This window comes from Acanthamoeba castellanii, assembly GCF_000313135.1.
Source record: "Acanthamoeba castellanii str. Neff unplaced genomic scaffold scf7180000084599, whole genome shotgun sequence".
NCBI classification, from domain to species: domain Eukaryota; phylum Discosea; order Longamoebia; family Acanthamoebidae; genus Acanthamoeba; species Acanthamoeba castellanii.
Window position 1 is genome coordinate 16,368 of NW_004457442.1, and position 12,309 is coordinate 28,676.

At 55.6% G+C, this 12,309-nt stretch overlaps 7 protein-coding genes across 7 annotated transcripts; 5 read left to right on the plus strand and 2 right to left on the minus strand.

The window, feature by feature from the left end:
- Positions 1-2,713: 2,713 nt before the first annotated feature.
- On the plus strand, positions 2,714-3,073 carry ACA1_056980 (uncharacterized protein; the record flags this gene model as incomplete). Its single annotated transcript, XM_004339031.1, has 1 exon — positions 2,714-3,073. One exon carries the CDS (start codon positions 2,714-2,716, stop codon positions 3,071-3,073), a length of 360 nt encoding a protein of 119 aa, XP_004339079.1.
- A 354-nt stretch (positions 3,074-3,427) lies between these two features.
- ACA1_056990 (uncharacterized protein) lies at positions 3,428-3,682 on the plus strand (the record flags this gene model as incomplete). Its single annotated transcript, XM_004339032.1, has 2 exons — positions 3,428-3,563; positions 3,603-3,682. 2 exons carry the CDS (start codon positions 3,428-3,430, stop codon positions 3,680-3,682), a joined length of 216 nt encoding a protein of 71 aa, XP_004339080.1.
- Positions 3,683-3,994: 312 nt separating this feature from the next.
- Positions 3,995-4,894, plus strand: ACA1_057000 (uncharacterized protein; the record flags this gene model as incomplete). Its single annotated transcript, XM_004339033.1, has 1 exon — positions 3,995-4,894. The coding sequence occupies one exon, from the start codon at positions 3,995-3,997 to the stop codon at positions 4,892-4,894; it is 900 nt and encodes a 299-aa protein (XP_004339081.1).
- A 13-nt stretch (positions 4,895-4,907) lies between these two features.
- ACA1_057010 (dihydrofolate reductase) lies at positions 4,908-6,409 on the minus strand (the record flags this gene model as incomplete). The annotated part of the gene is made up of 3 exons (XM_004339034.1): positions 4,908-5,599; positions 5,701-5,824; positions 5,879-6,409. 3 exons carry the CDS (start codon positions 6,407-6,409, stop codon positions 4,908-4,910), a joined length of 1,347 nt encoding a protein of 448 aa, XP_004339082.1.
- A 90-nt stretch (positions 6,410-6,499) lies between these two features.
- Positions 6,500-7,472, plus strand: ACA1_057020 (uncharacterized protein; the record flags this gene model as incomplete). Its single annotated transcript, XM_004339035.1, has 2 exons — positions 6,500-7,202; positions 7,282-7,472. The coding sequence occupies 2 exons, from the start codon at positions 6,500-6,502 to the stop codon at positions 7,470-7,472; spliced, it is 894 nt and encodes a 297-aa protein (XP_004339083.1).
- A 350-nt stretch (positions 7,473-7,822) lies between these two features.
- On the plus strand, positions 7,823-9,088 carry ACA1_057030 (uncharacterized protein; the record flags this gene model as incomplete). Its single annotated transcript, XM_004339036.1, has 1 exon — positions 7,823-9,088. One exon carries the CDS (start codon positions 7,823-7,825, stop codon positions 9,086-9,088), a length of 1,266 nt encoding a protein of 421 aa, XP_004339084.1.
- A 987-nt stretch (positions 9,089-10,075) lies between these two features.
- On the minus strand, positions 10,076-11,054 carry ACA1_057040 (uncharacterized protein; the record flags this gene model as incomplete). The annotated part of the gene is given in 2 exon segments (XM_004339037.1): positions 10,076-10,340; positions 10,360-11,054. 2 exon segments carry the CDS (start codon positions 11,052-11,054, stop codon positions 10,076-10,078), a joined length of 960 nt encoding a protein of 319 aa, XP_004339085.1.
- Between the last annotated feature and the right edge of the window lie 1,255 nt (positions 11,055-12,309).

Genomic DNA, 12,309 nt, shown 5'->3' on the forward strand with positions numbered 1-12,309 from the left:
TCATGCCATCTGACATCTACGCTGAAAATGTTGAACTTGTTGATTCGATGCAACATGGCGGTGACAGGGGGGACGTTGTCATCTTGCGCATCCACCCGCGCACATGACAGCCCAAGTATCTGTCCAGATATCTGCAGGTGTACATTGATGCAGACGCCGGTGACCAGAAGGATGCCTTGGTTGCGTGATCGCTCAGTGGCGCTTGGATCTCAGACGACGTCAAGTGCACTGGATGATCCCAAACACAGTTGACGAGAGTGCGTGGGACGAATCATGCAAGATCGACTACCTGTTGGCCAAAGTCAAACTCCATGGCGCCACCGACAAGATCATCATTGTGTCGCAATGGGTGCACCTATTGCGGATCATGGCGCGCAAGCTGGAGGAATCCAGACTCACAGATCAGGAGGCCATCATGCGTGCCCCAACTGCTGGTGCAGAATCAGGATGGTGACCACTATGAGATCTGATTGTAACACATCTTGACAATACCTGGACAGCAATCCATTGGATCCTTTGGGAGGAGATACATGGCCATTGTTGAGGACCTTGTCTGGAATCAATAAAAAACGTGCTGACCTGTGTACAACCTTTAATGATCATCCCAGTCCTTGCAATTGCCATCTGTTATGTAGTGCTGGTAGGTAGTTGTAGCTCAAGCGCGTGTTGTGCAGCATGGTCTGATCCCACAATGCACAATCCCATAGAGACATGAGAATTGGTAGCAGTGGATGCTCTTGCATGCATCACAACACCACCATTCATCCTTGGTCTTGTTCTTGCGCTGGCAGCAGTCCATCTCCATCAATGCGTCCATGGCTGCCAGCACCTGCCTGGCCAACATCATGCAACACAGTGGCACATCTTCCTCAGCAATCCCACCCACCACAACCTTGAGGCACAATTTGTGATTGCAATAGTGCTTGTCACATTCATCGCATCAGATGGTCACATGTTCATCCTCCTCACACCCACATAGGCGCCTCAGGTGGGCTGTGTTTGGCATGCTGCACATTTGACTGATGATGTGGGTTTGATTGTCCTTTTGTGGCAAGTCCTTTTATTTAGCGCCAACCTCCAGCTCTTGGTTGGTGAACAGTACAGGACCACAGATGACTCTGGCTGTGTCAAAGAGATCATAGGCCTGATTGAATCCCAGGATCACTTCAGCAAGGTTGTTCAATCTGCACAATTCCCACATTTCCCAGATCACTGCATATTTGAACTCTCCAATGGCAGTCTCCTTGTTGCCCAGGCTGAAGACCCTGAGCACAGCAGGTTCCTTTTTGTTGGATGTGAAGAGCATGAAGAGCCAGTGGACTTGTGGCATGGTGAAATGTTTGCTCTTGTCAATGAGCTTGAGCCCATGCCCAAACTTGTTGGTGGTGATGAAGACCACCACAGGGTTGGCCTCTTTGCGATACTGCTCCACCCTCTTTCTGATCCTGCTCATGGCCATGCCAAGACAGGGTCTGGGCTTGTCAAGAAGAAGATTCATTTGTGTGATTTCCAAGTTGGGGGTGTGGCGCCATTTTATGGGCGAGGTGGACCAATGATGACCATGTGTGGATTGTTTTCATGGACAAGGATGTGGACCAGCGACCCATGGATGCTCCAGGATCTTGTCAATCCCAATCCAGAAGTGTGGTGGTGTGTGCAGCATGGATGCCAGCAGATCACACACCTCTGGCGATGCTCCCCTGGGTGTGTGGTATCTGGCCAGGATGATGTCCCTTGCTGTGGTGTCTTTGTTCTTCCCACTGTGATTGAATGGCACTTCACTGGTGATCAGCGCCAACAGCAGGCACCCAAGTGACCACATGTTGGCCAATGGCCCTGCTCATTGACTGAGCCTGTGCAGCATCTCTGGTGGAGTGTAGTTGAGTGTGCCAACCCCCTTGTTGTCCATGGGATCAGATCCTCAATTGACAAATTGTGAGAATCTAAAATTGCACAACAGGGCATCACCCTTGGCCAACATGAGCACGTTCTCAGGCTTGATGTCCAGGTGCAACACGCCCCACTGGTGCATGTACTGTATGGCCTTGACCACCTGATGAAAGATATGTCTTGCCTTGGTCTTGCCCCAACTGCTGGTGGGCATGTAATTGCACAGATTGCCTTTGGGTGCATATTCCATGACAATGACACACAAATCACCATTGTTGGTGTGGAAGGTGTTGTAAGTGGTGCAGATGTGTTTGTGTGGCGACATGAGTTGTGTGATGTTGAGCTTGCGCCCAGTCAGCTGGGACCATTGTTTGTCATCCCTGTAGGAATGGTGTGAGATGACCTTCATGGCCATGGTGGCCATGTCCAACAATGCAATGTACATCTGGCTGAAGCTGCCACATCAACATGCGGTGCACAAACTGAGCAGTTGGTTGGCGTCGTTGTCAACACTGGGGGATGAAAAGTGGACGTGGACCACATCCACCAGTGATCGTAAGGCCATGCGCTTCTTCATTGTGTATGTGTGTGGAACGAAGAAAAAAAGTCAACATGTCCATTGTTTTATGGCTCCTCATCATGTCCGCGGGAGGGATAACTGTGCTCAAACTGACTGGTGGCTGATAGAAAAATTTTGTACTACATTTTGAAAGTTGGAAAAGAGACAGTTGTTAGGGTTTACTGGGCAGCGGTCTTGGCCGCTGAGATGATCTGGTCGCTGGCCAGTAAGATGGTAGGCCCACACGAAAAATCCAGAAGACGGATGCTTGTCGGCGTCGTCCTCGAGATCTTCCTGCGCAGCAACCGGGACGCGTACAGCGAGTCCGAGTACAACGCCCTGGTCAGATGCGCTCGGATGATCATGGACTCGGATGCGTGGAGTCGCGGCGTGCATCACATCCTGCTCGACGTCGACGTCGCCACGTGCATGGAGCGCATCCGAAGACGTGGCCGCGGTGGCGAGGATCTCATAAGCGCCAACTACATGCACACGCTCGACACCGCCTACCGGGACCTTGCGCGCACGACTCCGGGGATCACGGTGCTCCCAATCCGATCCAACATGGACCGCGTCGCCGTCGTAGAGCGCGTGTTGGACGTCATCGGTTCCAAAATCCAATAAATAGAGACAACCAACAAAAACGTAAAACTCTACAATGGAAGAACACAAGCGCACAAAGTACGGCAAATCAAAGTGGACCGGCGACGCCGCAAGTTACGATGCCGCCGAGATGAAGCCCCTCCGCGCCAAGCACAAGACGCAGCATGGCGTCAAGACGCGCATCAGCGAGTTGCGCGGCATGAAGCGCGATCATGAACGCGTCATCTTCGCCAAGCAGAAGCGCATCGGCGCAATCATTGCCGAAATCGGGCGGCTTGAAAAAGTCAGCACCCAGCTGCCTCCTTGATAGCACAATAAAACGAACACAGTCATATGCCCAGTATCGCCACGCACAACTTTGGCCATTGCAACAAAATGAGCGGGAACTATCAGAGCATCGCCGACGAACTGGCTGCCGTCACGCAGCGTTTTCACGAAACACAGGAGGGTCTCATGATCCAAGGACGCGAGATGAAACGACTGCAGAGCGAGCTGTCGGCCAAAACTGCGCGTGCGTGATACCTCGATCGCAAGGTCGACGAACTCACAGAGAGCAACCTGAAGTTGAACTCGGAAATCAACGGCCTCAAGACCCACCTCACCTTTTTGCATCACAAATATGGGATTTAAACAAATTCTAATCACACCAACAATAACAACAACACAAATAGATGGAGAACGACAAACTGGTGGAACGCATGCTGCGTGGGCACCGCGGCCTTTGCGCATCTCCATCAGTAGGCCTGGAGGCGATTTATGGACCCAACAACCAAATCATCAATGCCAAAATCGTGCATAATGGCCACATACTCACCACGCTATGCTTCTGCGAAGAGCGTGATTGTTTTGAGTGTTGGATAATGAGACGCTGCCACACACCCCAGTAAAAAACGCCACTGCATCAGCACACCCACGCCAAATGATCAACTGAATGGATGCTACATGCGCTGTGACATGGGTGCTACACTGAGCTTCATTGTCCTGCAGATCCTGGAGCAACTACCGATCAAGGAAGTCGAGGAACGAGAGCGGATCGTGAGGAACAACACGAGCGCGATCAAGCACTGGGGCGCCTTCGCGGGCATCGCCGGAGCGTCGGACAAGAACGCCAAGATCGCGGACTGGCGATCGGCCGACGCGTCCGGGATCATTCGCAACGGGTTGCGCAAGATGAAGGCGCTCGGTCTCGCCGGCATCAATCTCGCGCAGGCCGACGCGCCTCCGGTCCTCGCGATCCGGTGGCCCAGCCGCGTCAACCGCTCAAATTTTGAGGCCTACTTTTCGGATGACGCGCCGATCAGCGACGCGCGATCCGAGTGGCACAATCCTGAACCGTTCATGGCGGCTTTTTCGTCGGGCGGCAAACCGATCCCGCTCGTCTTTGTCAACGCAATCGTCGGCGGCGTTACGCGTGCGTGCGTGGTGCTGATCCGCAAGGGCAAGGCGCACTGCGAGATCACCGCGTTCGCGCCGGCCGTTACGTTGGCCATGGCCGTCAATCTCGGGCGAGCGCTGCTCTATGCCCTGCGCAAGGCACTCCAGACATCCGCGCGCGTTCGGGTGTGCATCACGACGCACTCGCGACCATCGGAAAAGGACGCCGTCAACGTATGGCACGAGAACTTTCTCGAGGTCGTATCAATCCCGACCATCCGATCCGAGACGTGGAAGCGCCTCGACGGCACCGTCCTGCCATCGCTCATCTACACCCATGCCCTCGCCAAATCGCCGCGTCCATCCTTGATGACGACCGCCATGAATATGTGCCAGAGCGCGCCCCGAGCTGACGTCGCAGCGCTCGCCGATATCTATGCCAGCACTCTTCTGTCATCATCAGCATAAAACCAAAGTGTTTTTATTGATCCATGGCAAAACCGATGTAGTTGTCGAGTGCGTGTGATGCCGCGATGGTGGGTTGCGGTCGGCGAAAGTACACGAATTCACCGACGTGCTCGTACGACAGGCTCGATCCGAGCGGGCGCGCGGGATCGACCATGGATGACAGCGGCGTCGTCGGCACGATGTCGTCTTCGGATCTCACCTGAAGGATCCTGGCGATCCGCGAGGAGTGGATTTGCGCCGCGAACGCTTGGTTGCCGACGCGGGGTGCACCAAAGGTGGTCACGTCGACGGCGCTGGCGATCGCCGAAGGACCCGATGCCGAGAGCCCACTGAGATCCGATGCGGCCAGGATCGACAACGCACCACCGAGACTGTGTCCGGTGATGAAGAGTTGTGATATGCCGTTGGAAACGATGGCCCGCCGGATGGAGGCGCCGATGCTCGAGTAGGCCTTGAAGAATCCAGAGTGGATCATCGGAGTCGCCGCCCCGGATTCTGCGACGGCAAACTCGTAGGGGACCTGATAGTACATAAAGTCTATTCCCCACTCGTAGGCGCTCAACATGCCACGAAACACGAGGAATCCGATCGTGGGATCGCTGGTCGATCGCCAGAGGATCACGATGTCGCCGACAGGATCCCAACGCAGCGAAAAATTGGCCAACCTCTCCAAGCCTCCCAGTGTCTCAATCCCAGTGCCAGATGCTGCGACCGCGTATACATGCACCACAAGATTCACAAGAAAGGCCATGGACAGCGCTTTCAGATCATTGAGCACAAGGATCACGGCGGCGGCCCAGCGATACCGCGTGCATTGGCCATTTCTCCCACGCCATCATAAGCCTCGGAGATCATATAGTACATGGCATCCACGGCCGATGCAATGCGGATGGCATCCCGCGCCTCCCTCACTTCATCCAAGGCCTTGCGCTTCATGACAGTCAAAATACCAACACAGTATTTTTATTCATCGCAGATGCACACATAGCGCTTGTACTCATAGGTGATAGGAGACACCTCAGTGTGTACCACGCCGCTCTTGGCATAGCCCACGTCAATCTTGTATGCATCTCCAGGTATATCAGGGAAGAACACATCCACCTTCTCAATGCCAGGGGCGCCACTGACGCTGGTGAGATAGATGGCCTCACATTGTGGGTGTAGCAGGGCTTCACGGTAGAGTTGGGCACCGCCAATGACAAAAACCTTCTCGGTCACAACACCAAGTTTCTTGAGCGCGGATCCAAGGTCACATGATACAATGACACCGGGCAGCGCTTCAAACGCGGGGTTCCTCGAGAGCACGATGTTCGTGCGACCCGGCAGCGGTCCGTTGGGGAACAATTCATAGGTGCGACGGCCCATGATGATCGCGTTGGTGGCCCCTTCAGCACGAGTCAGCGTGCGAAACGCCGCCAGCTCCTTGGGGATGTGCCACGGCAGCCGATTCTCAACGCCTATCGCATTGTTCTCCGTCGCCACCGCCACCACGATGCTGAACTTTGTCCTTGCCATTGTCTTCCAACTGATGTCACTTGGTCAAATACAGCGCCTTTATAAGGCCGGGTGCGGACGGCTTTATTTCACGCACATACCCACACCACAATGAACGACGTCCCGGAGGTATCCCTACATCAACTCAACAGGTCCAAGGACAAGGCCGTACGTGACCACGAATGGTACGGCAAGAAGCGACTGGCTGCCGTGTACGGGTGGATGGCGCTCCTCCTCAACGCGTTGGTCAAGGGGCCGGTGACCCTCTGCGGCCGTGACATCAACTCTGTCTTCTTCTTCTCGCGCTTATGCTCGGTTGCATCGGCCAAGATCGGCGGATTCCATCTCGACACGCGCGTCGAGATGCCCTTTGCCATGCCGTCGACGGGCGTGGACGAGTCGTTTGTTTCGGTCTGCCCGGATGCTCGCGTCGTGATCCGCCTCGAAAACTGCGATCGGCATTGGAAACGCGACGAAATGCGGACGTCGCTGCGTCGAACGATCAGGGGCCTGTCCAAGGACTGGACGCGATCGCTCAATGCGCAGCTGGCCGCCAGCCTCTTTGACTCACGCGATCTCTCGACGCACTCGCTCTACTTTCACAAGTTTCGCCTCGGTCGCGCAATCCCGGCCCAGGAGGAGATGGACATCTACCGCCGGATCTTTCGTGCGATGGGCTATGGCGAGGATCTCGTCGTGGACGATCGCTTCAACCTGCCCAATTTGTCCGGCGGCCTGCGCTCCCTCCCCAACCAATTCTACGTCTGGGTGCCCCACCGACACGAACCGGACTTTCGCAAAGATTTTGTTCGTGGTGTGTAATCATCATTTGAATCGCGCAACAAAGGTGCCTTGATAGAGATAGTCATCGGTGTCCATTCCTTCGGGCACAGGTTGTACGTCGATGAGGTCGAGCGTGGCATCGATTCCGCAGGCCGAGTATGCGTTCTCCATGTCGCGCAGCATCGCATCGTTGCCATTGAAGTCGGCCAACAAAACGCGACGGATCATCAGGTTGTCGGTCCACACGTTATGGATTTCGGATTCGGGCATCCACCTCTCGGCGTCCGTGATCCCCTCATAAACACCATCGAACGGGATCGACCACAATAAACACTCGTCGTGATCCATCGTTTGGTCGCATAATCGTGATTTTCGCACATTCATTTCGCACGAGCCAACATGTCGCCGGATGGATGGGCACGAGAGATCGCGCGATTCATGCCGAGCTACGACGAAGTGTTAGCAGTCATGTACGAGAAGATCCGACAAAATGGAACGGATTACAGTCCGTTGACCATCGCAGAACTCTACTTGGCAAGCTTCCCGCGGATCGTCAGCACATCAAGTGTTCCGCGTACTCCAGGACCAATGCCGTTCGCTTAAAATGGCATAAATACGCCTTGTTGTCACATTCTGGTCACCACCAACACCATGGCCACCGCCCAGGAACAAGCCACGCGTGCCATCGCAGCCTTCATGCGCACCAATCCTTCCGATAAGCCCGAAGAGCTTGAGAAGGCATGTGAGCGTCTCATCGACGCGATGCGCTTGGCCACCCCACGCAAAAAGTTGTGCGACTACTCGTTTGACGAAATGTGTGTCGAAATGGCCAAGCTCCTGAGCGAACCGAAGCCAGTCCATCAACACCAGACCGACAACATCCCGCTCTTCCTCTCTCTCACCGACGACAGAGCCTCATTTCGGTCCCTGATCCGCAGGCCCAACATCCGCGTCACCAGCCCCACCAACGTCAATGTCGTCGAGTGTCGACAGCGCATCACTTGCAAGGTCGATCGTGGCTCCAGCGTCGTCGTACCACTCATCTCCGATGCGAGGTGGTTCACCGAGCTGTGCTTCGGCATCCACAGCGTGCGCCTGGCCAAGATCGAACGAAAGGCGACATCCGTTCAAACCGACAACAACCCTATGAGCGGCATCCACGCGGCCACGATCAGCTACGGCCGCACGTCGTCGTCGGGCCACATCATCGAGCATGGCGCGATCGACGAGCTCGTGCGCAAAATGGGTCAGCTCTTTGCCGGACAAGATAGCGGTGCGGACAGATCCTACACGATGCTGCCGTTCGCCTCGTCTTTCGATCCGGATCGGTACTGGCTGCCCGTGCCAAAAGGCGACCCCGGTTGTTACCACCTCGAGGTGTCTCTCAACGGAAGCCAGTTCGAATCATTCGAGGTGGAGTTTACGTGCATGCTCTTCCGCGGCGAAGCGAGACCGACCCTCGGTCCTCGACTGGTGCTCCCCCGCGTCAACAGCCAATTCATGCTCGGCCAAACAGCATCGTGCTGCGACGGATTTTTCGAGGTCCGAATGCCCGTGGACGAGGCCGCCGGGTGCGTCGGCATGGCCTTGGCGGGCGCGTACGATCTGCGTCCGGGACAGCTCCTGGATGAGGCGGTGCTCTTCCACGGCGAAGAATCCATCATCGCATGGAGCGCCGCCTCTCTTCGCGAGGGATTCGCCCGCAAGATGGGCCCGGCTGTCGGCCACTTCACCGATGGGATCCACCTACTCGAATTCGGGCCACACATGTCCGATCCGCAACGTGCCATGAGCATCACATCCACCGATGAACCCCTCACGTTGCGCCTTCGCTTCGCCAAAGGCGACGTCGATACGAACATGGCCCTCGTTCGAACTCTTCTTCTTCAGATACGACGTATTCACATGCGGGGATGATGGAGTCAAGCAATTGAAGCTCGAGTGATCGCTAATAAAACGCGCGTATGAGATTGACGATTGGAACATCTTGATCAGTGTTGTCCTACATCATCGAACGTTGTCACACCATCCAGTGCTATGTCGATAGATCCAACATGCGTGCCTCGGTGTTGCTGTCTTCGCATGACAACTGATTCTCTAGTTTTTGCGTGGGCATCCGCAGTGTTTGCATTATTCGCAAAAGGGAGGAAGATGACCTATTGAAAAGGATTGATTCTAACATCACACATGCCGACATCGTCATCTTCCCCAAGGACCACCACAGGCCAGATAATCACGTGTAGTGTGTTTCGCTCCATTTTCCGTCTTTGATCGACGTCTTTGAGCGTTTTGTAGGCGGAACCGATCACGGTGGCTACAAGCGGATGGACTATGGCATGCTCCCGTTTGCCTTATCCTTCGATCCCAAACTTTACTGGCTGCCGATACCGGAGAACAGACCTGGAAACTACGAGGGTTAGGGTTTAGGGTTTAGGGTTTAGGGTTTTTTGGTGTAACCCCTAACCCTAACCCTAACCCTAACCCCAACCCTAAACCCTAAACCCTAAAGGTCAAGAGCGTGGAGCTGGATTTCACACTTAGCTGCGCTTTTCTCATCAACCAAACTAGGCGTTGAACAAGAGTGACAACACCACGCGAACCTGCCATCACACTGGAAGCCCCAGACAGCTGCAGTCACGGCCTGTGCAAATCCTTCCAGTTCAGGAGCTTCTCATTGGCTGTCTGCTGAGCTTGACATTTTGAGTGGTTCTCTTTCTTTAACAACAAACAATGACTATAAAATGGAGGTCCTCCAGAAACCAATCCCGCATCAGCTCGTCCGCCTTCCTCTTCACTGTCCCCTTCCTCCTCTGGCCTGTTGACTAGTGTCTGTCCCCCGACCTCCTCTTCCTCGCCTCGCGCCTCGCTCGGCTGCTCTTGCATGATTGCCCTCCCGTTGCGGGGTCACCGGTCCTCTCTCCCACGGGCTAGAATCCCTCGCTGCCCCCCTTCCTTGTCCTTCTCGTCCTTTTGTTTGACCCCCCTCGCGTCCTCCACTTCGTTGCCACTCGTTCCGCTCGCTTCCGGCCCTTGGCGTATAGTGGTCGTCCCCTCTTCCTCGCTGACATGAAGCGTCCATCGGCTTTCCTCCTCGCCCGCCGCGCTGCCTGAAGCCTCGGTCTCGTCCGCGACCACGGCCTCCGTAGCTGTCGCGGTCGCTGCCGCTCTGCTGCGGCTGACCAAAGAACGGGTCGCGTTCCATCATGTCGAACAGGGACGGGCTACCTCCGGACCCGATCACGAGCAGCTCGTAGACCACGGCCCGGACCGCCCAGGCATGGTTGTGCATGAGCTCTGGCCGCAGCGTGGAGGGAGGACTGTCAAAGTCGGGGAAGAGGCGGGCGACGACCTGATCTGGCGACATGTCGGCCAGCAGGTAAGACATCTCCGGATCTGGCGCGACATGATCGTCGGTCCAGGCGACCTTGTCCCCGTCCCACGTGGGGAACACCTCGTGGACTGTCCCTTTGACCCCGAGCCGGTGGTAGACCGCCTGACGCAGCGCGCGGGCGGCTAAGTGAATGTTGCCCAGGTCGCGCGTCAACGGCGAGGGTGAACCGCGAAGGTAGGCGATCGTGCTCTCGTCGGATGAGCCCCACTGCGAGTGCATGGAGGCGTTGGTGGCCGGCGGTGGCACGATCACTGCTCGCTCGCATGACCGGCTGGCCCGGTCGCTGGGAGGCCGCTCGGACAGCTGGAGCCGCTGCCCATGCATGGCGAAGGAGTAGAACACGCGGAGAGGCGGGGTAATGCCGGTGTACTGGTACATGTCACGATCGGCGCTCAGCACGGCGGCGGACCGGGCGAAGGCGTGCGCGGCGATGGTGTCGTCGTTGTCGGCCTCGTGGGAGTAGTGGACCCTCACGCCCAGGCGCGTGAACATGTCGCCGAACAGGCGATTGACAGCCTGCGGCACCTTCCTGGTCCTCTTCCGGCGACGAGGTTTGTAGCGCCGCTCTGTAGAGCCCGTCACGCTGGCTGTCGAGTGGTTTCTCCATTATAATGGAACTGTTTTATTGTGGAGTTTAACCTGTTGTCTTCATTTGCGCGGCGCATGCTTTTTCTTTTTCTTTTTCTTTTTCTTTTGGAGAAGTAATTAATTTACGCTTTTTATTGTTAACAAAAAACAGAAAGGCACAACAGGCAATGTATGCAGCACACTACCAAGCAAGGACCCCAATTGACGAAGACAACGAGCAGTACTGGTGTCCTGCTTGAAGACAGGAGCACAGTTCCACCTCAACAAGCACCTCAAGAAGCGAGGTCTGCTGTAGTGAATGCCCTGAGTGCTCCGCATGGTGGACCAGTGCGCACACCTATTGCCAGAATTATCAGGTACGTCCCCCAGCACAGTGCTGGGCCTTTCTTCTTGCTGATTTCTTCGTTCAGGAATGCAAGCTCTGCAGTGCAGAGGCGCACCCTTTTGAGGTGCAGTACAAGACAGTCAGTACGCAGAACCAAGGCGACCCAACCAAGCAGCACATGGCCGAATTATGCGAGCACTAGATTTTTTTTTATGTATTCACACATTGTCTGGTTGGCAAAGTGGTGAGTGGGGAAGGCCAAGTAAAATAGGAAAGGCCACAACACAACACACTACACCACCCAGAGAGCCCAATGGGCAATGGTGCACCAGAGCATCATGAGCACACTTGTGTGTTGGCCCCATAGATAGATGTTGGAACCAAACCGAACCTCCTGCATTACTCTGCACACCATTGTACACACACAAGGACAACACTCCTGAGTGCACTCTCCCCAAGTGCATTAACCATCCATCTGGGTACCCAGAATACCCTGACACCAACACCAACTATGACAAGCCCATGATGATGACGCCCTCCCAGGCCGGCCCCACCACCATTACGACCAGCACCAGCAGCGGCTTGCTGATGACCTCAAGACTGCCCACTTGAGCTCTCCAAGCTGGCCCTCAGCGGCCAACCGCTGGCTGAGCACGCGCCAAGGCAGCTGCGCTCGTGCCGCGTGGGCGGCCCTGCCGGCGATGGTCAGCACCCAGCCCTGGCACAAAGAGGCACGCCGGAAGATCAAGGTCGTCAACCCTGTGCATCCCTTGGGATGCGGCCATCTGATGCGCCGGAAGATCAAGGTCGTCGACCCTGTGCATCCCTTGGGAC